The 26,539-nt window shown below is 44.1% G+C and overlaps 1 protein-coding gene across 3 annotated transcripts in view; it reads left to right on the plus strand.

Annotated features, from left to right (window-relative positions):
* Nucleotides 1-278: 278 nt before the first annotated feature.
* The window catches only part of LOC102572385 (cytosolic phospholipase A2 epsilon), an 89,893-nt gene continuing 63,632 nt past the window's right edge, over nt 279-26,539 (plus strand). For 2 of the 3 annotated variants that reach the window (XM_059722956.1, XM_059722957.1), the window contains exons 1-7: nt 279-352; nt 1,089-1,183; nt 1,636-1,668; nt 12,822-12,894; nt 20,463-20,599; nt 22,282-22,413; nt 23,907-23,947. In XM_059722956.1, coding sequence (XP_059578939.1) covers nt 1,157-1,183; nt 1,636-1,668; nt 12,822-12,894; nt 20,463-20,599; nt 22,282-22,413; nt 23,907-23,947 — 443 coding nt within the window. In that variant the 5' untranslated portion in view covers nt 279-352; nt 1,089-1,156. Of the gene's footprint in view, nt 353-1,052; nt 1,184-1,635; nt 1,669-12,821; nt 12,895-20,462; nt 20,600-22,281; nt 22,414-23,906; nt 23,948-26,539 lie in introns of those variants that run through there. The other variant, XM_006263375.4, reaches the window with a different exon arrangement.

The raw sequence follows: 26,539 nt of genomic DNA on the forward strand, positions 1-26,539 counted from the left end.
CTAGAAAAACCAGTTTTACAAGATGTACAAGGACAGTGCATCTCAGGTGTGGCTCTTGCACTCGTTTTTGTTCATAATCATTTAATGTAGATTTATGTTAAGGATCTGTAATGAAAAATGGAATAACATCCTTTGAACTGAACTCCTAATGTGAGCACATTCCTACACTGTGAAACCATGCAGTCTTTTTATTATAACCCTTTCCATTTCCTACCCTGTTTCTTCCCTGATGCTGATCATACTTGTTGTGTCTAGATTTGGATTGCAAGCTTTTCAGGATGGGAGCCATCTTTTTACTGTTGTACTGGAAAATGTCCGGTATTTGGGCATTGCTACACTTGAGTCACTGAAGGTAGGTCTACTAGGCAGGCTGAGAAGCAGGGTATTACTAGTAGGCTGTGCAGAGCACTGAGCTAATGCAGCTATGTTGCTTCTAGTACCCAACCTAGCATGCAAGAGATAGCTAGCTTAGCTTTGTACAGTTCTGCCCTTTGCAGACAAACCTTGTATGTAGTGCAGATGTACCTGAGGTAGCTTTAGCTTTAAATGAACTGGCTTGGGTACCAGTTGCAGCATAACCACAGCAGCACACAGCTTTGCGTGGGCTTATTTATCTTGCTCCTCAGGTGAGTTTGCAGACCATGGAGCTGCAGCTAGATTGCTATCATTACCCATGTTAGCTAATTTAAAGCTATCTTGGCAATCTCTATACTTCTCTGTGCTAATGTGACTGTGGTGGAGACATACATATTGGCTGCTATCACATTAGTCACAAATGTTTTGGCAACCTTTCAGGATTAAGCTTCTACATAGATGTGCTGTGTTACTTGTTATTTGCTAGAAAGCTTATACCTGAGGAAAAATAAAGACCTCTTATTTCAGTATCACTAGTGAAGTCAAGGCAGCTGTAGAAGAACTAGTCTTTCCTTGTCCTTTCTCTGAGTCAGGAGACTCATTCTAAGGGATCCAGTAAAGGGGGGAGGGGCTTAGTTGTTGGAAATGACAGGGGCGGGGTTTTGAATTTGTTTGTGAAACACATACTCCTCCACACCTGCCAATTTAAAGACTGTAAGCAGAATTGCTTCCAGCTGTAGGATACACTTCTCAACCACCTCCTTCAACAACTTCAACTGACTTGTATGCAACAAGAATTAAAATGGGATCCACTATAAGCTCAAATGAGGTAAGAACCCCCACTCCCCCCAAGACCTACAATTGTTGGATGCTCCATTTCAGGGGCTCACAGCAGAAAATTATTTGTGAGAGCTGTATGGGAAAATTTGTGGACTGCAGATTTTGCTGTTCCTCTGGCACCTCTGGTTGCAAAGGTTGTTCCTCCTACTTTGGTGCTAAACAGAATTTTATGGCATGTATAGGATGTCTGCAGTTGCTCTGTAAGCACAGTTACAAGAATGAAAGAACAACCCTTGTAGGAACAATCCTACAAGAATGAAGGAAAAACCCTCTGGCATTCCATGCAACGGAGGCAGTGGGGTTACTATGGAACCTAAGGACTTAATGAACCTCTTTAACTTTGGTTCCAATGTGTGGGATTATAAAAATAACAATAGAGTAGAAAATGAAATTGAAAGACTTCTATTAATGTTAACATTCTCCTTTCTTGTTTCCCCTCAGAATCAAAGCACTGCTCAGGCACCAGTGAGACCGGTAGGCAATAATTAAGTGGAACATCATTTAATGTTTTAAAGTGCTTAATATAAATGTCAGGAGCAAACGAAGTTGGGAAAGAGGAGGAAAATATTGACAATATTGCTACTCACCAATAATTTGAATTACAATTTTATCTTTATGGGAGAAACAACTATATGTTTATCAGTTGAATGGATTCAGTCTAATCTCTCTCTGTCTCTAACATTTCTGGTATGTGCCTACCACGCTGGTACTGCATCTAGGCATACTGTCATTTAACTTCTGATCCTGTACATTTTCTTATTCTATGTTTTGGTTTCAATGGCAGAAAAATACGTTCTTTTAGTGCATCCATTTCTTCATAAAAGAGGACTTGTTTAAATTGACTCTCTCATTTGTTATTACCCCTTCAACTTGATTTTATTTCCTCTTCTAAATTTTGATATTTACCAGTGTTTTAACTGTGCTTTACAGTGCAATATTTTAAAATATACAATAGAAGGAGCAAACTGTCAAGAATGTATTCAGTGCTGTAAGGAGTACCCATTTTGTCCTGTCCTGAGGCACGTAAAAACTAATTTTATATATATATATATATACATATATATTATAAAATATGAGGGCTGTGCAAAGCTTTGGTCACTGATTTGATTTGTTGGAGATTTGGCCTGATTCGGTGGCTGAATCTCCAAATCCAAATTGAATTGAGAGACCATTTAATCTCTCTGAATCGAATCGGAATGCTCCAAATCAATTCGGAGAGATTCAGAAAGATTTGACGATTCAGACATAGAGACAGCTTTAAATGTTTTTTCTACATACCTCAAGGTACTAGGTGGCTTGTGAACACTGAGATGGTAGGGCAGATGAAGCATCCCACAGGAGCGCTGGCAGGCCCCAGCGTGCTCAGCAACAGACCTGGAAGTAGACCAGAAGCACTTCCAGTTACTTCTGGGTCTACCACAGAGTGCACAGGGGCCTCCTCCATGCCCCCCCGGCTTGGCGACTGGTGCCTTCTGGGTCTGGGGGGTCACCTGGGGTACCCTGTGGCTGATCACCGAGCTGGGGGGGGGGGGCCTCAGGGGAGACCCCTGCATGCTTGGCAGTGGATTTGGAAGTGGACTGCAAGTACTTCTGGTGCACTTCTGGGTTTGCCGCCAAGCATGCGGAGGCCCCCCCTGCACTCCTGTGGGATGCTCCATCTGCCTCAGCACTGCAGCATTCACGAGCCATGCCTGGTACCTTGAGGTATGTAGAAAAAACATTTAAAGCTGTGTCTATGGCTGAATTGCTGATTCAGAGAATCGGCATTGAATCTTCAGATTTGGCCAAATCGAATCGGGGACAGTGATCTGAATCAACAAATTGAATCACTGTCCCCATTTCAGGCTGAATTCGAATTGAATATGGCCCATTTTGCACATCTATCTATCTATCTATCTATCTATCTATCTATCTATCTATCTATCTATCTATCTATCTACACACACGTGCGCACACACACACAGAGTACTACATAGAATAGTCTTCAAATGGAAGCAAGTGGTACAGTGTTAGCAGTGTACTTAATACAGCTGGAATGCTGCTCTGAGTAACTGGGGTTTCAGGAACATGTAAAGGACCAGATTGCCAGGTGCCTTTACTCATACTGATGAGCAGTTCCTTATTTAAGTAATTGCCTTGAAAATGTTACAGTACTATGCTCATTGTTATGAATAAGGGCTTCACAATGTAGCTTGAGAATGTACATCTACACTGACTAGTGACATAAGGCCTGACTTAAGGCACTTACTCATGTCGGAGAAGGTCCTAATTAATATGTAAAGGCATAACAGGGATGATCCTGCTTTGAGCAAGAGGCTGGATTAGATGAACTTGTGATGTCCCTTCCAACCCTACTTTCCTAATGATCCGACAAACAGGACAGCTCTGTACCTTGGGTTGTGGCAGTTACTGCATTGCTGGTTGTGATGGTGGCTACTTCATAGAATCACAGAAGTAGGGTTGGAAGGGACCTTGTAGATCTTCAAGTCCGACCCCCTGCCTGGGCAGGACGGAAACTGGGCTCAAGTGACCCCAGCCAGGTAGGCATCGAGCCGCTTCTTAAAGACCCCCAGGGTAGGAGCCAGCACCACTTCCCTTGGAAGTTGGTTCCAGATCCTAGCTGCCCTGACTGTGAAGTAGTTCTTACGGATGTCTAATCTAAACCTACTCTCTAACAACTTGAAGCCGTTATTCCTTGTTGTCCCGGGGGGCGCTAGGGGAAACAAGGTCTCCCCCAAACCCTTCTGGTCCCCTCTAGTGAGTTTATAGACAGTCACCAAGTCCCCCCTCAGCCTTCTCTTATGAAGGCTGAACAGGTTCAGGTCCTGTAGCCTTTCGTTGTAGGGTCTGCCCTGCAGTCCCCAGATCACGCAGGTGGCCCTCCTCTGGACCCTCTCCATGTTATCCACATCCCTCTTGAAGTGGGGCGCCCAGAACTGGACACAGTACTCCAGCTGTGGCCTGACCAGTGTTGAGTAGAGGGGGAGGATCACCTCTTTGGCCCTACTTGAGATGCACCTGTGGATGCACGATAGGGTCCAGTTAGCCCTGCCGACCGTGACCTTGCATTGTCGGCCCATGTTCATCTTGGAGTGAATGATGACTCCAAGATCCCTTTCTGCCTCCGTGCTCTCAAGAAGGGAGTTTCCCATCTTATAAGTGTGCTGCCGGTTACTACTGCCCAAGTACAGCACCCTGCACTTGTCCGTATTGAAACGCATCCTATTTTTGTTAGCCCACCCCTGCAACCTATCCAGGTCTTGCTGCAGTCTTTCCTTCCCTACTAGCGTGCTCACCTCACCCCAAATTTTGGTATCATCAGCAAATTTGAACAGGTTGCTTTTCACCCCGTCGTCCAAATCACAGATAAAGAAATTGAACAATGCGGGCCGAAGGACTGAGCCCTGGGGGACTCCACTGCCCACTTCCCCCCAGGACGAATATGACCTGTCCACCACCCCCCTCTGAGTACGACCCTTTAGCCAATTAGCAATCCATCTGATTGTGCAGGCATCGATGCCACAGTCGCCTAGTTTTTTAATGAGGATGGGGTGGGAGACAGTGTCAAAGGCCTTGCTGAAGTCCAGAAAGACTACATCCACGGCGATGCCTGCATCCAATGCTTTTGTGACCTGATTGTAAAAGGCAATCAGGTTGATCTGACATGACCTGCCCCTAATGAAACCGTGCTGGTTGCCCTTGAGCATCATCCCCGATGCCGGCCTGTCACAGATGTGCTCCTTGATGATCTTCTCCAAGAGTTTTCCCAGGATTGAGGTAAGACTGACGGGCCTATAGTTGCCCGGGTCCTCCCTCCTCCCTTTCTTAAAGATGGGGACCATGTTTGCTATCTTCCAATCACCTGGCCCGAGCACCACGAGCGCTCGTAAAGCTGCGCCGAGGGCCCAGCAATAACCCCTTTGGTGCCTACTCACCCCAAAGGGCCATTCCTAGGGCTGCTGGTGACCATCCTCCTCCCTCCTCACTCTGCCCCCCACCGTTTATGCTACTGATTATCTAAATAAGTGTGTATCAGAGTCTGAACACTTCATACTCAGCTACTCATGTGTATTTGGAGTCCGATCTGCTCAGGACCTGTATACAGGATCACCTCAACTGTCATAATGGTAGTGTGAATATTCCTGCTGCAGTTATACCATTGACCATTAGGTTCTGATTTTCACATTGCCTCATGTTTTTCCTAATTCCCTTATAAAAGTTGTCTTGTGAACAGAAACTTTCCCAAGCTTAGTTTAAGCTAGATAAGTAAATTGTTCTGAAGAGTTTGTGCATAATTTCTGAAATATAGAATTTAAGTAAAATAAAATTTTCATGCTAAATAATATAGGGTAGTGGAATTAGCAAAACCCACCAAAAATGATATTACTTTTTGGAATTTTAAAAACTTTTTAAAAAGAAATGTTCAGTGGTATTTTGGTAAATGGAAAAAATAAATCTGGCTGATCACAAAGAAAGTTCTTCAAAATAAATAACTCAATCAATGAAAAATTTAATTGAAAATCAAAATTTGCAACCAGCTCAGATTAAAAGACTTCCTTTGACTCACTAAGAAACTTATATAGATTGCTTCTTTCTGACATATTTGGAGGCTTTACATAGGACTGAATGATGATAGGGTTCTGGACCCTCATGGCTACAACATTGCTCTTACACTATGTTTAATGATAAGAGCGTATAGCTTGCTCTTATGGATGATTTTCAGGATGTAGAACAAATAATTGAGTTTCCTTCCTTTCTTCACCATTTCACTTATGAGCAGCTCCCCAGGATTTTTGATCCTCTCTTTCTTCATGCTTAGGCATAGTCATAGAGTATGGAAGGGACCTCCAGAAGTCATCTTGTCCAACCTTCTGCCTGTGGCAGAATCATCCTGACTGATCCAAACCATCCTGTAAAAACCATAATTTAAACTCTGCATAAGACTACCCTAGACCCCAACTCAACATAGACCCAACACCCTAACTTGCCACAGATAAAGCAGGTGAACTACAGCAACCAATGTCCTGCTTCTATAAAATGCTGTCAATATATGCTCAAGAGGTCCATCATGCCCTCTGCTAGAAAGGAAGGCAACCCGCCCCCCCACTCCCCACAGTCCATACATATCTGACCATAAGGTAAAATTCCTTCCTGACCCTATATATGATGACTGGTCTGACCCTGAGTGGAGGGGCAACAGCCTCTAGCCAAGAACCTCTGGCTTTGCTCCTCGCAGAATTGGCACACCCCAGTTGAAGTCCCCAGCCTTAGCTGTAGCCAACACCCAATGCCTTGGGGGAGGCTTAAAAATACCCAGACATATGTAACAGGAAAATGTGCGTGTGTCTCGGGTAGGAGGAGGGGGATACCATAATAGAAAATAAACTTAGCTACCCCTAAATCATCCTTGATTAGTGTCTGTCCAACCTCTTCTTGAACACCTCCAGTGATGAAGAATCCACAGATTATGTAAACCTAAATTTACTTTGCTTCAACTTCAAGCCACTAGTTCATGTCCCTCTCTCTGCAAAGATAGAAAAAGGTGCTTTCCCTCTTCTTTATGGCAGCCCTTCAAATATATGAAGACTGCTTTCATGTCCCCTCTTAAGTGCCTCTTCCACAAGTTGAACATGCCTAGCTCCTTCAGCTTCTCCACATGACTTGCCTTTCAAGCCCTTTATCATCTTTGTTACCCACCTATGGACCCTCTCTAACTCCTCCATTTCCTTTTAAAAATGTGGAGCTCTGAACTGTACACTCCAAATGACTCCTAAGCAGTGCTGAGTCACTTCCCACGCTTTGTAGGGCTGTGCGAAATTTTGCTGGGTGTTTCATTTTGAAGCTGTTTCGATGTGTTTCGAGCTTGAAGCAGTGAAATCGAAACAAAACAAAAGGCTTCAAAACAGGTTCAAAATGAAACGAGGGTACTTGAAAGGTTTTGAAACTTTTGAAACATTTTAAGTTTCAAAGCCAGGCTTTCTTGGCCTCAGCACCGGTCCCAGGCAGCAGTAGCAGCCTGCTGTCATCTTGCACGCAAATCTGGTGGCCTGCACCCCCTAGGAGGAGTCTGACACAGCCCCACAGCCCTTCTGGGGGGCCCCAATCTGTGTGTGGGATGACAGTATGCTGCTGCTGCCAGCTAGGGCCAGCTACAGCAGCAGTCTTTCCAGTGCTCAGCAAGGGCTGTGCCCAGCACTGGTCCCAGGCGGCAGCAGCAGCCTCCTGTTATCCTGCGCACAGATCTGGGGGCCCAGAAAATGGAACAGTGCTTTGAAATGAAATGAAATGATGAAATGAAACACTGTCCCTTCAAAATGGTGAAATGGAAGTTGAAATGAAACGGTGTTGTTTTGCACAGCTCTAATGGTTTGTACTTAATGCTTCTATTGATGCATCCCAAAACCACATTTGCCTTTTGTGTGGCTTCATCACACTGGAGACTAATAGTGAGTCTGTGATCTACTAAGGCTCCCAAGTCCTTTTCCATAGAGCTGGCATGAAGCCAGAAGCCCTCCATTTTGCATTTGTGTTTTTTATTATTCCTCCTGAGGTGTAGCGCCTTGCATTTGTCTACACTGAACTTCATCCTGTTAGCTCCTTCTGAATTGTACTTGCATCCTCCAATGTGTTTACAGTCCACCCCAGTTTTGTGTTATCCACAAACTTGTTCAACACGCTTCCTATGCCAAGATCCAAATCATTAACACATATGTTTAATAGCACTGGACCAAGGACAGACCCCTGTGGGATTCCACTCAAAACCTCCTGCCGTTTTGACATGGACCTGTTAATAATTACCCTTTGCTTGAGGCTATTAAGCCAGTTATCTATCTACCTTATAGTAGTTTTATCCAGCCCACATGACTGGTTTTTCATAAGTCCATGCTGATTTTGGGTAGCATCTTTGTTACCCACCTATGGACCCTGTCTAACTCCTCCATTTCCTTTTAAAAATGTGGAGCTCTGAACTGCACACAGTACTCCAAATAAGGCTTTATCATTGCAGACAATAAGCTTCCATTGGTTTTATGGAATCCTCATGGGAGGTCAAATAGGGACCCAGGGGTATTCTATCTGGTGTGGGCAGGTTATCTGGAGATCTCATCTTTGCCCACAATTGCTGTGGGGTCTCAGTTCTTCCTCCCATCCCCCAGATTATTGATATTTTTGTTATTACAGATTGATATGTTTTTTCTGTAGCATAGAGTCTAACTCAGAGGGATTTCCTGTCCAGAGGTTATTGAAATTAGGGCTGAGTCTAGAGGAACTGGTTCTGAGAAGCAGTAGCAGGTATTCTTGATCTAGGGAGAGGTGCTTCCAAACTTGGTCTGTTTTTCCAGCCATAGTCTGGGGCATGAATGTTGGAATTTCATTAATCAAAACTAATGTGAGGGAATCCCTGTCTGTTGGAGAACGTTAGCCTGTTGGGTTTGATGTCTCAATCACCACACCTTAGTTATGCCACTGAATTTGATCTTAGTCTTCTGAGTTAGGGACAGACATTTAAAAAGCCTGAGCCTGAATTGATTCAATCTTTGCAGGTTAGTTTAACCTGGCTAGGTTGAACCAGTTTGTAACTGATCCCAGACATGTAGGCATATGCCTTCAGTGGCTCAGGCTAGAAGCTGGGGGGGTGCTAGAGCAGCTCTCCCATCCCCTTCCACAGCACTGAGCTGAATGGGGAGTGGGGCATGGCCAGGCCCAGCAGGATGCTCTGATTAGCTCAGCAGGGAATTGATAACAGTGTTTATTACCCCATTAAGAAATCAACAGAGGGACATTACCAGCTAGCTGTTGATTCTGCCTGTTGATTTAGCAGGGACCATAGCCAGCATGTGGTCTGGTAGCTAATACAGAGACACCTCTTCATCAAGGCGGGGGGGGGGGGAGGGGGGAATTCCTGCTTAGCAGGGAGTGGTGAGGGGGAGGGGAGGACCAGCTTGCAGTTTGTGCCGGAGATGCAGCCAGGGAGCAGGGGGGAGGGGCCAGTCCTGCTGTGGAGCAGAGAGCTCTGCCCAGCCCAGAGAGCATGCTGGGATGCTGGGGGTGTCTGGTTTAGCTTAAACCAGCAAGGCATGTGGGACAGACATTGCATAAGCTGGTTTGACCCAAATCAGTTAAATCTGATACTACATTCAACCAGGTTTATCTCAAACCGTTTTCAGCCATTTACAAACTGGTTTATATGCACTGAACATCTGTTCTGTTACAGATTTAAACCAGTTTCTGATCACTTAAGCCAGTTTATGTGTAATGTCTGTCCCTCGCCCAGAGGTTTATGGTAAACCTGGTTTATGGAAAAGCTTTGCTGTACTTTCTAGGCCTTTCATAATATCTAGAAATGCCTTTTAGAATAATTTTCAAAGATTGTTTAAAAAGCAATATATTATTTTAAATTTCCTGTGAGAAGACTGGAAAAGCAAAGAGCATACACCTATACCTTACACTGTAAACTGGAAAAAAATGGAGAGAGGGAAATGTTTTATATCTCCAGGCTCGTAGTTACACGTAAATGACCAGAGACACATAACATCAGAGAAAAGCCAGACTACAATACTGAGGGCATCTTGATTATACCACTTGTGCGCTGCACTAATTCCATTAAATTTTATAGGGTTACTCCTGAATTACTTCAGGGTGAATAAAATTCCTTAGGAAAACCAAGATAAGAAGTGGAAGAACACAAAAAGCATAGGTGAAAAGATGGGTGAACTATGATGCATAAAAAAAAGACCCTCAAAAAACCAAAAAGCAACAGATCTAGATATCAAGACATTCAGTATCATTCTTGACACCTTGTACATTCCAGGTACATTCCCAGATGCTCTGGGCAGGAGCAGTGACTGTAGGTTCGCTACTGTGGAGGCAATGTCATGTCCTTTTTGGTGCCAGCACATGTGTTGAGTGGCTATTTACATTTCAGCAGTAAAAAAAGGAGGTGACATTATCTCCTGTACCAGTGAGGCTTCAAATTGTGCACATGTAAAACATTATTGATTTCAGTTAGGCTGTGGAGAGTGCCAGGCATCAGCCCGGGCAATTCTTCTTGTGGAACCAGGACCTAAAGTAGTATGGATAAGAGACTGTAATTAGGAAAAAAAAAAAAGCCAATGTTACAACAGAATTTTTTCAGGAGACAATCCCATGTCTAAATGGAAACAGATGGCACTTATCCAGCAGCTAAAAGATGGTTTTATCTTGAACCAGTATAGTGTTCCCAAAATGCCATATCATAGGATAGAGGCTTTCTGATAAATGCGGAAAATGGAATACATTTAGCTCAAATCCAGATTCACTGACAGGTGGTGTTGGCTAGCTAAATTACTTTCAGTAATAGAAGTCTGCAATGGAGCACAGCCAGTTTCTTGTTAACATGGAGAGAAATTCTAACAAATCAGTGTCGTGTGAGGGTCCTCTTCATAGGTGGGTGGAGAAATGGCACCAGTAGTGTGTGGAAGCAGAAGTGTGTATGAGGAATGGGGAGGCGGAGATGACAACGACATGGCAAGCTTTTTGGCAGAAGTGGCCAGCGCTAGTGAGGGGGTGGGGGCAAGTCCCTGGGTGGGAGGGGAAATAGCAAGTGTGGAAGCAAGGGGAGAGTGGAGGAGGGAAATATGGAAGCTAAATGGGTGGACTGTGAAATCTGAAGGCTGGTTGTGAGCAGGGGATGGAAAAGCTGCAGAGCAGATATTGGAGAGCCAAGAGCCGAGTGACAAAATCTGCATATGGTAGTTAAGAGAAATGAGGAGAAGGGGATCAGTTAACAAACTGACAACTAATGAAGATGGGAAATAAGCAAAGAATGGGTAGACAGTATACCTGGTGACAATGATTTGACAATTCAACAGATGAGCAGACAAAAAGGCAATCTGTTAGGCTACCAGGTAGCCATTGTGAATGATTAGGGATTGGTACAGGGCAACTACACAGAAAAAGTTACAGAGCCAGCTAAGGCAGAAACAAAGATATGGCAGCACAGGTATATCTGAGGGTGTTTTGAAGGAGCACGGCATTACTTGTGATTCTTTTACTACGTGCTACAAATGACCTGTCTTTGCAAGAATAGTTTTTATGGCATGGTCACTCTGGTCCCTGGTGATGGCACACAGGGGGAGTCTGTTTCTGTGAGATGGCAGTGGAAAGCTTCTCAGCCCTTGGGATTTATTTATAACTCATCAAGATGAGCAGGTGTTTGGTTCTTGCCTCACGAATTTCTTGTTGCTAGTGGTCCCATCTGATGACAGCGAGGGTGGCCTGGAATCATTGTTATGCTTTGCCTCTTGTGTTTGAAGTGATGTACCAGAGAAAAATAAAGATTTCTCTCAAGTGTGACTCTATAAAAACCATACTGCAGAGCTGCTTATTTTCTTTGTCTTAAACCTAGTAAGATTTACTCTGGATACAAGTGAAAATGTACGTATTTTAACTGCTAGCCCTGCAAATTCAGCCTGCATTTAGGGAATCACTGGGTGCTTTCTTTGTTATGCTTCCCATTATTAATGTGTAAGGTGCCTGCACCTCCCGTACAGGACATGGAGAGAGGCAGGCACCTGAGACGGATACAGAGCAGTCAGCACAGTGAGATGGGATCTTCTTAAATCAGCACGCTCAGCATGCAGCCACACTAAATATTCAGTACCGAAATGCTGAGGATGAGTGTGTCACATAGATCCTCTCTTTCTGTTTTATCCAATACTGAATAATGCAAAATGCAGAAAAAGTCCTGGAATTTGAACCCTGCATTGCACAGAGTGCTAAGTCAGTTCATTTATTTTAATGACTTTGTAATTTACTTACAAAAGGGTGAACATTTTCTCTCTGTGTCCAAATCTTGCTTCCTATTCTGTGGCCATAGAGGTCTTGGATATAGCAAAACAGGTGCAATCAATTGTGCTGCAGTTGGTCTGGTACAATTTGTGGAATCCACTTAATGTTATTTTGCTCTTGCTTGCCATTAAAACTTGGAGTTTGGACAGGCTTAGGAGCTGTGGTGCTAAAATACTGAGTGGTGCCAATGGGATGCTTTAACTTAAACAGCTTGAGTTGTTTCCTAGCAGCCATTCTGCTAATTGAGTATTGCTAGGGTGGTTGTACTTTGGCTCCGCCCTTCATGCCCTATCTTGCACTCTATGACCAGAGGAAGAGTAACACAACTCCAGTGACACCCATTCTAGGAGACATCTCTCCAGAAGACAATCCTTCCTCTCCAGCAATGAAGCTGGGGGTTGGGATCTGCCCCATTATGTAAATTGGGTAAGTGTCCAAAATTCCAGGTAGGTTAAGACCTCATTGTTTTTGAGCACTGTACAAACACCTCAAGGTCAGACCTATTTTTTTAGGTCTAAGGGAATGTAAAGAAACACCAGTTAGAACATTTAACATTCTCTAGTAAACGTCTAAAACATTTTTCCTGTAAAATATATATCACGTACAGACACACAAATAGTAAGATAAACAAGTTGAATTAGTCCTTGTTCATATGACCTGAATATCAATAAGTCACAGAAGCCATTGCCTTTTGTAATTACTGTGGTCACTGCAAACTCAGGCCAATTAAACCTTTATATGGATCTAAAGACTCATATTTTAATCCTCATCCATGTCTCTTGTTTGTTGTTGTTCTTCAGAGGGAAATATCTCCTTACAACTTGCTCACTGTAAAAGTAGTAAGAGTGAGAAATCTCCGGAAGGCAGACTTGTGTGAGTATTTCTACATTTCTTAAACATTACTTACACGTTTTATTTTTAATAATTATATTTAAAAGAGTATTATTTTAATTAGCCTGCACATATGCAGCCATATTTCATTGTTGTAAACTTGCCAAAATACGTTTTTCTTGTGGTATAAAAAGATGCATTTTATTCTTCATCTTAAAGCGGCAAATTGTTTTACTTTGAAGCAGCCCACAAAGACGTTAACAGGGTTACATGATTCAGTAATTATTAGGATTAAAAAAGAAACCTTACTGTACTAGCTTTTCTTTCACATACTGATGATATCAGACCTAATTTCAGCTCAGAAGGGTGTGTGCACAACAGGGAAGAATTGAGGGATGTATTTAACATTAGGAGCAACTTCCTGAAATGATGGATTTAGCAGTATGTTCATTCTGGAAAACACAACGACATGACAGTTGTAAATGAAAAGCAAAATGAGTGTAATGGCTGGATACAAACTTGAAAACAACTTTGCTCTACGCTAAATTTTAAAATGTTCATCTCACTTGAGAGCTTGCATTTGGCTGTTGCTCATGTCTGGAAGCACGCGATTCCTTTCCATAGATCCAGGTGTCACGTGGCCCAAGGCCCAGAGTGCACTGACACCTGGGGTGACACCATTGGCAAAGGTAATGCAAAAGTAGTAATGCAACAGATGGTTGTGAAATTCAGAATGATTAATCTTCTGAGCCAGGGAATGTAGAAATCCAGGAAGAGAAGGGAGCTAAATCAATAGTAGAAGAAAAAGAAAAAAATGCCAAGCAGAAGAAAAGCAAAACCCCAAAGTCAAAGACACAAGAAAGAAAACATTATGTTATTACAGAACCTGCTGAACGTGACTCAAAATAATTTGGTTAACAGGCTCAGATTCAGATTGTGCATCAGTCAATATTTAGTACTTCAGTCTATATTTGTAGATAGGCCTTATTGATATGTCAATATATCTTACACGTTGAAATTTAAGCCATTATGAATGGCCATGTATAGCAAGACTCATGCCCAGGGCTGGCTGGATCTTGCCCTGGTGGCTTCTCAGTTTCTTCCTCTCTGGGTTTGGAGTCTCTCCATTGTCCTAACCTGGCATGCTTCTGATGTTACTTTAGGAAAAAAAGAGTTGGGTGGCTGCCTCACATCCAGGGAGATCACTGGTCTGGCCGCCTTCTCATCCTCACAGTGGCTCTGGTAGCTTAGTGCCTTATGGGTACCCATGGCCTCTGCCTGCCCTCTAGCCACACCAGTGCCTCACAGGTGTTAACCGTTCATCATCCTGGGGGAGGATCCTGTGGCCCCAGGCCAGTATCTTGTCTCGTCTAGCTTCTGGTCTCATCTCCAAGGGCTTGGGTCTGTCCCCTTCTGGGTCTGGCTTCCCCTCTAAGGGCATGTCTCTTGCCCTTCGAAGCTCTGGTCTCATCCTTTCTGGGATCCCTCTTCTCTGTTCAAGGGTTTAGTCTTGCCCCCAGGGCCCTGATAACTCCCTTCTAGGGCCCCAGCTGCACCGCTCAGGGCCTCCGGCTTGCTTTTGTCCTTAGGCTGCATCCTTCCTCAGCTGTGATCTTTCTAAGTTTTGAGCCCAGCCCCTGGCAGGGTTTGTTATCCTCATTCATCCCTCAGGCACCTAGGGGACCTCCATCTCTCCTATCAGTCCCAATCCCAGTCCTCCAGTTATAACGGTAACAGAAAAGTCAGCTCTCAGGCCATGAATAAAATCAAGGACTCTGGCTGCATAAGAAAGTCCCACTCGTAGGCAACTCTCAGTTCTTTACTGGTAATCGGCCCAGAGGGGCATCTCTCTCAGCCCTTCAGCCTCAGCCATCGTAGTATGGAAGCTGCTTCCCTGGCAGCCTGAAAGACAGCCCCTGCTCTGGACTCAAACTGTGAATTTATATGTAGTTGAGGCTCTGCACCCCTGGTCTTATGACCTCCTGGCCACTACAGATGCTTCTCTTTAGGCTAACAGGCTAGTTGTCTCACAATGGCTTCCAGCTCCTGGGATTGGAGCCAATGCTCTGCTCCCTGGTACTACTATGGTACAGCAAGTTTTGGAACAGTCAGACTGCTGTACCAAGTAGTTTCTGGCCTGTTAAACTATTTCAGTGCCATTAGCATTGCCCCAGCCTAAGGTGGTCAGGTCGCCTGTCCTTCTGCTATTTTAGCAAGCAGCCTAGCCTCCTGGGGTTCTCTTCACTGCTAGCTCCTTCTCAATAGAAACAAGGAATCCCTGGCTTCCCGTTTCACCATGGTATGAAAAAGATGTTTCTGAAGTTATATTTTGCATGTGCTAGATGGGTCAATACAGTGGTTGATACTTCCAGAAGTTTGTTAGATCATTTCAAGATTATTACTATAAAATAACTTATAGCTCCTACAGCTATGAGACTTTCTGTGCTTCTTGCTCCTGCTTGCCTTGCAATGTGGCACGGGTAGTGGGGCTCTGCCGCATACCATTATCTGGTTTTAAAGGCATCTTATTTATTTGCAAAGGTGTTCACCTACTGCAGGGGTGTCAAATTTACCTGGGGCCCTGGGCTGGGTCTGGACCATGGTGCCCCTTAGCTAGATTTGGCCCTGGGCACAAGGCAGTAGTGGTGATGGCCAAATATTTTTTGACAGAAACTTAGGTTTTTGTGAAAATAAAATTAAAATACATCTCCTTTCTATGGAAAACTGTATTTTTTGGTGAAAAACTGAATACTTAGCTAATGCAGAACAGAAACATAATGTAGTGAAAATATAACTCCCATGAATGAAATATAACTCTCTGATGAAACTTCAGAATTCAAATACTTTAGCTTTCAATTTTTCACCAAAACCTCAACATTTTAGTTGAGGAAGAGGGGTGGGGAAATATTACCAATAATATCAACTTTAATTCAACATCCCTCACTAAATCATTGACATTAAAGATTAATGTTCATATTATAGTTCTCTGCTTTAGCTGTTTTGATACTTAAATGAAGTCTTGTTATTTCCCTTTTCAGTGTCTTTTGCGCTTTCTTGTACTGACAGTCTTCATTTCCTATATTTTGCTTTATGGCAGAGGGGGAGAGGTGTGGACAGATTTATTTTTGGCGTTTGTCCCTTATCTTTCTGGCTTTGATTCCTACTCTTATAAGAAACAAAAGAAAATATATATTTAAAATAAATATATATTTGATAAATAATATATTTATATATTTTATTTTACATATAATATATAACATAATAAATTATATATAAATACTATATTCTCAGAGCTGCCATTCTGCTTTTCCTAAAAATATTTCTTATTTCCAGGCAGTTTGATCTGATGAATTAGACATAGCGTTGGGAGTCTGGATTGGGACACAGCTGACATTCCTGATTCTGACTCTGCTACTGATTTAGCCAAGCCATTAAACTTGTTAAGCAAGTCACTCAAGTTGTATTTTTCAATTTAACCAGCTGTAAATACTCATCTGCTTACTTCACAGCTTGCTTCAGTAATATTTGTCAACTGCTTTGATAATGGAATTTGATTTAGCACTGATCACCATTAATCATTCCAACATGCACACGGATAAACTTGTGCATGTGCAAAATGATTATGAGGAGCATGGATGGCTCCGGTGACTTTTGGATGGAGTGAAGGTCATGAAGACTTGGACTTTGCAACTGATGCCAGTCTGCACTGATCTTATTAACAGCAAGATAAATGTCTGGCTCTGGAGAGATGGTGCAGGAGGAATAGTCTACGTTCTTAGCACTTTGTAAAAGACTCTGATCTCTGGCACAAATACAACTATATTCAATGCCATATAACAAAATATATGACAAGTCTTGAACATAAAATAAGGATTTTGTCAAAGGCCCAGTACCCTCACCTCTTCTATTTTATGTGGTCTTTTGTTGAGATCGAGATGAGTGAGTAAAGTGTTGTTAAGGTGGAAGAGGGAAAAGTGACTAATAGATAACCCTGTGAGTGAGAATCTTGTGCACCTGACATCTCCAGACAAGGTTGATCACTGACCCATAATTTTGATTCCCTGAAGATATCTTGCAGGTTTCTCCCAGAATACGAGTTGGGAGGAGTTACTGTTTCCCCAAGTGTCAGGTCTTCCAGACATTTGTTCAGAAAGGATAGTTGGATGGAAACCCCTTGCACAAATATGTTGTTTGAGTGGTAAAGAAATGGATTTAGTTTCCAAAAACATTTTTTGTTGAGGATAAAACATTTTTAATTGCTGTCACATATTCTTATTGTTTGATTTTGCTTGAAAATTGACACATTTTCGTTTATGAAAACTGTTCTTATAAATATTTTACTGCTGAAAGTTTGGTTTTAAATGGCATTTTTAAATTTTAAAAAATGTAATGATTTTTTTTCAGTCAGCACTCATGCTGAATTTAAGGAAGAGTAGTACAAGTCTGGCATCCCTATGGGGCAGAGTTAAGGTTCTGATGTAGTACTGTGCTCTTGAGAGGTGGCTGTAGTGCTGAGCTATGTGCCTCTGGGTAGAAAAGTAGTGTGAATGTACATTTATGTGCCATAACATTTTGTTTCCTTGTTTCTGTGGTTTTGTTTGAGGGGTATGTCAGTATAGCACAGTTTTAACATGCCCAACATATTGGTTTAGACGTGTGTTTGTGTGTGTGTATAGCTATGCATATAGGGATATAGATATAGATCAGTAATTTTTCAACCAGGGTGCCTTGAAATCCTTTTAAGGTTGTCTTGGGGTGCCACACAATATTAACAGTTAGGTGTGTCAACACAATTTACAAGACAAACCCAGAGATTTCAGATGGGAATCCACAGTGTTAAAACCATTCTGTTCAGTTGTAGTCTGAGTGCTTTGCAACACAAAAATTGCTATGCTATTTTTCTGTAGTCACAAAATGAGTGAAAACATAGAGCTGGTGTTTTCCTAGTGGTGCCTTAAGTTTAACAAGGTGTGCCTTGATCCTAAACAGCTTGCAAATCACTGATATAGGTATAGATATTTCTTTATGTACATATTCATAGATTCATAGATGTTAGGGTCGGAAGGGACCTCAATAGATCATTGAGTCCAACTCCCTTCATAAGCAGGAAAGAGTGCTGGGTCTAGATGACCCCAGCTAGATACTTATCTAACCTCCTCTTGAAGACCCCCAGGGTAGGGGAGAGCACCACCTCCCTTGGGAGCCCGTTCCAGACCTTGGCCACTCGAACTGTGAAGAAGTTCTTCCTAATGTCCAATCTAAATCTGCTCTCTGCTAGCTTGTGGCCATTATTTCTTGTAACCCCCGGGGGCGCCTTGGTGAATAAATACTCACCAATTCCCTTCTGTGCCCCCGTGATGAACTTAAAGGCAGCCACAAGGTCGCCTCTCAACCTTCTCTTGCGGAGGCTGAAAAGGTCTAGTCTCTCCTCGTAGGGCTTGGTCTGCAGGCCCTTGACCATATGAGTTGTCCTTCTCTGGACCCTCTCCAGGTTATCTGCATCCTTCTTGAAGTGTGGCACCCAGAATTGCACGCAGTACTCCAACTGCGGTCTGACCAGCGGCTGATAGAGGGGAAGTATCACCTCCTTGGACCTATTCGTCATGCATCTGCTGATGCACGATAAAGTGCCATTGGCTTTTTTGATGGCTTCGTCACACTGCCGACTCATGTTCATCTTGGAGTCCACTAGGACTCCAAGATCCCTTTCCACCTCTGTGCCACCCAGCAGGTCATTCCCTAGGCTGTAGGTGTGCTGGACATTTTTCCTCCCTAGGTGCAGCACTTTGCATTTCTCCTTGTTCTCCTTGTTGAACTGCATCCTGTTGTTTTCTGCCCACTTGTCCAACCTATCCAGGTCTGCCTGCAGCTGTTCCCTGCCCTCCGGCGTGTCCACTTCTCCCCATAACTTTGTGTCATCTGCAAACTTGGACAGAGTACATTTGACTCCCTCATCCAAGTTACTGATGAAGACATTAAAGAGTATCAGTCCAAGGACCGAGCCCTGCGGGACCCCACTGCCCACATCCTTCCAGGTCGAAACCGACCCATCTACCACGACTCTCTGGGTGCGGCCCTCTAGCCAATTCACCACCCACCGGACTGTGTAGTCATCCAAGTCACAGACTCTTAACTTGTTCACCAGTATGGGGTGGGATACCGTATCGAAGGCCTTCCTGAAGTCTAAGTATACGACATCCACCCCTCCGCCTGTGTTCAGGCGTTTCGTAACCTGGTCATACAAAGAGACTAGATTGGTCAGGCACGATCTGCCCGCCACAAACCCGTGCTGGTTTCCCCTCAGCATAATTTGCCCTGCTGGGCTCTCACAAATGTGAGCCTTGATAATTTTTTCAAAGACTTTACCAAGGATGGAGTTGAGACTGACTGGTCTACAGTTGCCCGGGTCCTCCTTCCTCCGTGGAAAATGGGGACCACGTTAGCCCTTTTCCAGTCCTCCGGGACTTGGCCCGTGCTCCACAAGCGTTCGAATATTCCCGCCAGTGGCTCTGCAATGATGTCGGCCAGTGCCTTCAGCACCCTCGGATGGAGCCCATCCGGGCCTGCCGATTTAAAGGCGTCCAGTTCTTCCAAGTGACTCTGCACCATCTCAGGGTCTGCGCATGGAAGTCTGGCACCCTGCTGCTGCCTCTCTGCAACCCCAGTGAGAGACTTGTCGTGCCCCTCACTTAGGAACACTGAGGCAAAGAACTCGTTGAGGAGTTCAGCCTTGTCCCCCCTGTCTGTCACCAATTGTTTCTGCCCATTTAGCAGGGGTCCTATTCCTCCCTGGGCCTTCCTTTTACTCCCTATATATCTAAAAAACAATTTCTTGTCTTTTACTTGGGTTGCCATCCTCAGCTCCATGGTAGCTTTGGCCCGTCTAACTGCCTCCCTACAAGCACGAGCAGAGGAGGTATATTCATCTTTAGTGATCTCACCTTGTTTCCACTTTTTATGTGCTCCCCTTTTGGCCCTTAGGCTCCCCTGGATTTCTCTGGTCAGCCAGGGAAGCCTCCTGGCCCCTTTCCCTCTTTTGCCTCGCTCGGGGATCGTCTTGCTTTGTGCCCGAAGGATCGTTTCCTTAAGGCACAGCCACCCTTGGGCTCCCATCCCTTCAAAACTCCTACTCTGCAGTGTGTCCTTGACTAATTGCCTGAGTGCATTGAGATCAGCTTTCCTAAAGTCTAGCACTTTCACCCTACTAGTTACCTTACCCACTTGACGTCTTATGTTGAATTCTATTATTAGGTGATCACTGTCTCCCAAATGGCTACCGATCTGGAGGTCCCCTACATATAGATGTGTGTATGTTGTGTACAACTTTTTTACTGTACTAACACTAGTTTAAAAAAGATGTTGTATCATATAGAAGTGGAAATGGGGTGGAAGATGTCTGTCAAAGCTGTTTTTTCTTTTAGTGAGTGTTTTATTAAACTACCTACTTTTTCTCCTCCTGGGCTGCATGTTTCCCTTTGAGAAAAAGTGGGAACAAACAGCTACCATATTCTTTCTATCTTCACTCAGTTTAAATGACTTATGCATTAATTCTTTCATCAATACTGACTGCTGGATAAACTATTACTTATGATTTATCTATTTTTGTACAGTAAGTGAATCTGATTGCTATGTGACTCTGTGGCTGCCAACTGCCTCACCTGAGAAGATCCGCACCAAAACCATCAGGAATTCCAAAAACCCAGTCTGGAATGAAGCCTTCTGCTACAGGATTGACCGTCGTGTCAAGGTAATGTAAATGAGAGTGTCTCACTTATGAAAAGAACCTGAAGATGCCCTGATAGGTCATGCAAATCTTAACTAAGCCTGAATTAATTTAGTTTTCACATGACAAGATATCCTAAAAAGTTCCAAGATAGCATATTTCAAAACTGAGACACTTTAGACAGAGGCATACTGTTTTAGGTAATTTCTGTGTCTTCCTTGGTGCACTATATATCTGATTGTTGACTTCTGTCAGCTGGGGCATTTGCACTTACAAGATATGAAAGATTATCTCAGTGTTCTTTTTAAAACTGTAAATTACACTAAGACATGTTTGATGTACTGTTGCATGCAGAATTCATGACTGTGCAGTGTGTTAGAAGGGTTTTAACGTCATTTGTTTGGGATAACTTGCATAATTCATGTATGGCGCTCAAATCATGTACATTGCAATTATTCTGAACTCATAACAACACATCCCATTATATTCTACCCCTCTATTATGTATTTCTATGTGTGTATACACACACTCACATGGAGAGAGAGATTAAAATATAAACCACATATCAGTAAATGCATGTAGTTGCCATGTAGCTTTACCTTCTGTAATCTCCAGATATTAAATGTCTGTCCATGTATTGTTGGTGGAAGATGCAACAAATAATGTGTTCCGCCCTTTTCCCAAGACACTGAGCAAATACAGCAAATAATTATAGCTAGCACATTTCTAATTCCACTCATCTTCATAGTATCTCAGTGCTTTCTATGTAACAACAATCATGGGCGAATGGTACCTCTTGAGTCTGGGAGAGTACCCACATAAGCTGGTGTCGGCATCGGTGTTGGGGACAGGGCTGGTGAGCACTCGCAGAAGCTGGTGTCAGTGGTGGGGATGGGGCTGGCGAACACCTGCAGAAGCTGCCAGTGGCCTTGGCAGTGGGGACAGTCCTGTCAGGGGAGGCATGTGCCCCCCCCCACCAGTTGCCTATGGCAACAATAATTAAGTCCCTTATTATCTTAATGGAACATCTTCCAATTCTCTCTTTTCTAACCAAATAAGATTTTTTTTTCATCAGAATTATTAGTTAACCTCCATATTTTTAGTCAAAAAATATTCTTCCACTAACATTCTGATTAATTTTTCCCCTTGTTTTTAGGTAAAGGTTGAGTCCCTAAACATATAGCAGTTTTGTGGACTGTTTTGGTTCCCGTGTCACACTGATTGCCTGTCTCTTTTAAGTATAGTTCAAAGGGTCGATTTTGATCTCTAATGCTTGAGGTTGTCAAAAGTCCAGTTACATGAGGCATTTTCTGCTTTGTAAATGCTGCAGTGGTTATAGTCTTCAGAACTGCATTTGTTGTTGGATCCTGGAGATGACTCACTCAGGGCTCAGTATACGATTCTGATGCTTATAAACTGAGTGCATAATTTTGCTTCCACAATGAAGTAAACCAGGACTTACTTGGGCCTAGAATCATGCCCTTGTTCATGCCTGGGTAAAAACCTGTATTAGAATGCATTTCTTCAGTGCAGAGTAGGTAAGCTAATTATTCACCCTTCTTTCTCTCCTATATCCTTGTTCCTCCCATTACTTCCTTTCCCTACATGCACATACTAAATGTACTTAATCTTAAAGATTTCCTCCTTCATGGACACTTTGAAGTACAAAATATGGTGTTTATTAAATCCATTGCTTTAATTTCCAGAATATGTTGGAGCTCAAAGTTTGTGATGAGGATACAGTCACCAAAGATGATGAACTCTGTACAGTTCTCTTTGACATAAGCAAACTCAGTGTTGGACCTACTGCTCGTGTGACCTTCCAAATGAATCCAGAGGTGAGCAATACATTTAGAGAGAAGACAGAAACTCTTGTTTGGATTTGCTTCCTAAATAGTTTCTTGTACTTTTATTTTGTTGTTCTTTCCTATGTATTAGGATTGCCTTCCACTGAGATAACAACATTCTTCAGATGATTAATGAAAAACCCTGTTGAATTTTCATTCTGCCATATTTGTAATGAAGACCTTGATTAAAATGTCAGCACTCTTGGCCAGTTGAAACTGTAGATGGGTTGACACACTTGGTCATACTTGTTCTTTGAAAACCTCTCTGCTGGTTTGCCAGATCTAAACCTGATGGAGACTGTCATAATCAATAAGCTTTTTTAGAGTATTCCTATCAGTTTATTTGCCTGATTTCTCAATCAGTTTGGATTTCACTGATTTAAAAATTAGTGCTTTTGCACTAGGAGTTCACTTTTCAACCACGAGCAGCCTAAACAGGATAGTCGAATCCCAGCTGTGGATGCTTGAAGAAGTAATGGCAAATAAATGTTGATAATAAGTGTCACAGATTCTCTAGGCAAACACTTACTTGGGATCCCTAGCCTTGTATAATGTTTTCTAGTATGCCTGAAGCCAGCCTCTAAAGAATGTAGCTTCTAGAGCGGATGAAACTCCAGCTCCCTGGATTCCAAGACCTTTTGGTCGCTGGCCCACTCTGAGAGCTACATTTTAGTTTAGCTTTTTTAATGAACCTTTTTGAATGGACGGGGGCACCCAAAGTTGCAAAATAGTCATCTCTTCTTAAAACAAAACAGCTACTATTAGGCAATAGCAATACAAGAAATAGAAATTCAGCGTCAAAGCCCAAGCTGTGCGTGTTGAGAAAAACAGCCCCAGTTGTTCCCTCTCTAATCTCTGATTGCTCTCATCTTGCCATCTCTCTCTTCCCCTTATCTCTGGGCCAGAGGTGTAAGAGGGCAGCTGTGTGCTGCCACTGGTAGAAGCTGCTATTTTTATGCCTTTCCCCAGTCACCCTCCTCCCCCCCCCAAAGTGGGCACCTGGGACAGCTACTGCTCTGGATACCTCCCAGGGCCTTCTCTCAAGTGTACTATCCTCCTTTCAAGGCCTTCCTTGACTCCAGAAACAGAAGGGAGTTTCTTCAGATGTTTGTTCGGAGTCCACTCCACTGTCAGCATAGGCTAATTAGTGTTTTTGTTGATTGGTGGCCCACTACCCCTAACAGGGCATTCAGGCAAATCTCCACAGCTCTGGTTCCAAACACAGTTAACTACTTCTTGTCCTGTTTACATGCTAGTCAAGGAAACTGAGGCATGCTTCATCATTTCAACATGAACACATTTAAACCAGCATTATAACAAAAAAATTCCCTCATAGTTGGTCACAATTAGCAACTCGGGTTAGGAATTCAATCTCTTAATTAGGCACAATTTCCTTTGGGTACTATTTTAAAGCATTTCCCTGTTTGATTTATGGTCAGGAAATAGATCTGTCCAATGTCTTATGCCATTTTTTTCCTTTTCAGTCACATGAGGAACTGGAGGTGGAGTTCACATTGCAGAACACGTGAGTCAAACCATAGGTATCCTACAATCAGTATAAAAATATTTTGGAGATTAATCAATCTACAGCAGCAATGTAAGGACATTTCCTCCTAAGGCATTGTACAGACCCACTAGAATTCCTTACTTATACTCTAATGCAGGGGTTGTCAATCAGGTTATGTGTACCTCTGGGGGTACTTGGGAGGGCCCTAGGGAGTATGTGTGGGTGGGCAGGGATGGAGAACCGCTACCTCCCAGGAGCAGGGCTGGGGGTGGGCGAGGGTAGTGATGCCCCTCTGCAGGTTGCACAGGCACCGCCCAGCCAGCTGGACGTGGTGGGGAGGGGGAGAAGGGGGAAAGTTTCCCACCACCCTGCAGTGCTGTGTCCCACCACCCCATGCTGCCGCTGCTCCTTTTTTAGTAAGTGTACCCCAGCTCCATGCACCCACCCCCTGCTCCATGCCTGGCCATGTGCCCTGCCCCCGGCTGCTGGGGGTACACTTACTAAAAATGTCCGGCCAGTTGAAAACCCCTGCTGTGGGGTGAAGGGGCATGCGGGGGGCAGATTGAGGCCCCCCATAATGAGGGAGGGAATGGGGCAGAGGTAGGTGTGAATGAGGCCCTGGGGCTGGAGCAGGTCATGGGATGGAGCTGTGGGCAGCTTGTCCAGGGGTATGTGTGTGTGTGCGGGGGTGCTGCTCCTGCTGCTGCATGCACCCACAGGGGAGGCACAGGGGGCATGTGTCCCCCAGATTTGTGCGTTGGGTGGAGGTGGGCTGAGAGCTGGGTCTCTCTGTGCCCTGCTGGTTTTGCCCCAGGAGCTGTGTGCTGGCTATGCTGCATGTCCCCTGCCCACCTGGAGGTGGGAGGCACAGCATGGCATCGCACAGCTCCCAGGGCAATGGCAACAGGGAGCAGAACCCTGAGCCCACAGCCCACTTCTGCCTTTTGCACAAATCCAGGGGCACATGCCCCCTGTGCCTCCCCTGGGTATGTGTGCAGCAGCAGGAGCTGTGCCCCCCTGCTCCTGAACAAGCCACCCATGGCTCCATCCCATGATTCACCCTGGCCCCAGGGCCCCATTCATCCCAACTTCTGGCCCTGGCCCTGCTCAACTCCCTCATTGTGGAGTCCCTGCCCCTTTGCTCCCTCCATGACCCTTCCTCTCCACAGTTTTACCTGCTGGGTGGTGTGTATCTGCCCCTCACTCTCAAGCCAAAGCTTCCCCAGTCCTGCTGTTGCCCCTTGCTCCTGATCCACAGTACCCCACATCTTGCCAGGACATGCGGAACCCCCTTTCTTGGGCTTCAACCCCCCCCCCTCCACTCACCCACAGCACCCCACACCTTCACAAATTTCCACACATACCACACACACACCCCCCAACCAAAGTGCCTGCACAATTTTGCATAATTTTGAGTTTTTAGCTGTGCCATTCAAATCACGATTAATTGCAACTAACTTTTTTTATTGTGCAACTAATCATGATCAGATTTTTAACTGTTTGACAGCCCTACTGAGAATCTGTTATTTCACCTGGATACTTACAGGGTGATATGGCAGACCTACCCAATTCACTATCAGTGCCAGCTTGGATTAGAGATTCCCCATAAAAGGAATCTTAGAATAATGGTGGGGAATGGGATAGGAAGATGGAGCCATATGCTACATTACCATAGCTAGCTCCCTGGCATATCTGGAGACCAGAGACAGAGCATACATGTTAACTATATGGACCAGCTTTCTGAAAGAAGCTGAGGAGAGGTCGAGTGTGGCTAGAGCAGGGCTGTGGCCTTCAAGGGGTTAATATGCAGTCCATGGGCTGCCTCTCCACCCATTGCCCTTGAGGTGGTGGTGGTTGGGTTTTTTAGGCTCCTTCTCCCTCCTCTGGCTTCTGGTTCCTCCTTCTGCTTCTGCTCCTGGGGCAAGGCAGCACAGCAGGAGGGCCAGGGTGCCTGTGCTGTGTGTTGCAAGTGGATTGCTATTGTGCCATCTGCAGCTGAAAGGGGCATTAGGTGTTGCACTCATGGCTGGGAGGAGCTGGGTTACATGCAAGATGAGGATGGAAGGCTTGGGTTACATTTTCCATATCTGTGTCCTGCTCTGGGCTTGTGCTCAGAAGATGGACAGCCTGGGCTACAAGGTAATAGGAAGAAAACTGGGAACTTTGCTTCCATGATATGTGGAAGATGGCAAGGAGTCCTGACTGTTGTCTAATGGGTATGGACTATTCTTTATGAATTTGGGTGGCAGTTATACTTTTAAACATTTACACTAATAATTTAGTCCCCTGGTGTCATGTTTTCAGACTGAAAGTGTGTTGGAAAAGTTTCAGATCCCTGTAGGTGAGAAAGCTGAAACAGGGGTACTGATATGACTGTCTCTAACTAGGACTGAGGTGTTTCAGCAGAGCTGACATTGTGATGTGGTAAAGAATGGAGTAGCATAATTATTAGTGCTGTGTGAAATGTTGATGGGTGGTTTGTTTTGAAGCTGTTTTGACTTTGCAACAGCAAAATCAAAATTAAATGAAAGGCTTCAAAACCACTTTTAAATGAAATGAGGTTTCACAATGGTGCAGCTGCTGTGCAGGTGCCGGGTGTGTGGGGGAGTG

Source organism: Alligator mississippiensis, chromosome 2, assembly GCF_030867095.1.
Source record: "Alligator mississippiensis isolate rAllMis1 chromosome 2, rAllMis1, whole genome shotgun sequence".
NCBI classification, from domain to species: domain Eukaryota; kingdom Metazoa; phylum Chordata; order Crocodylia; family Alligatoridae; genus Alligator; species Alligator mississippiensis.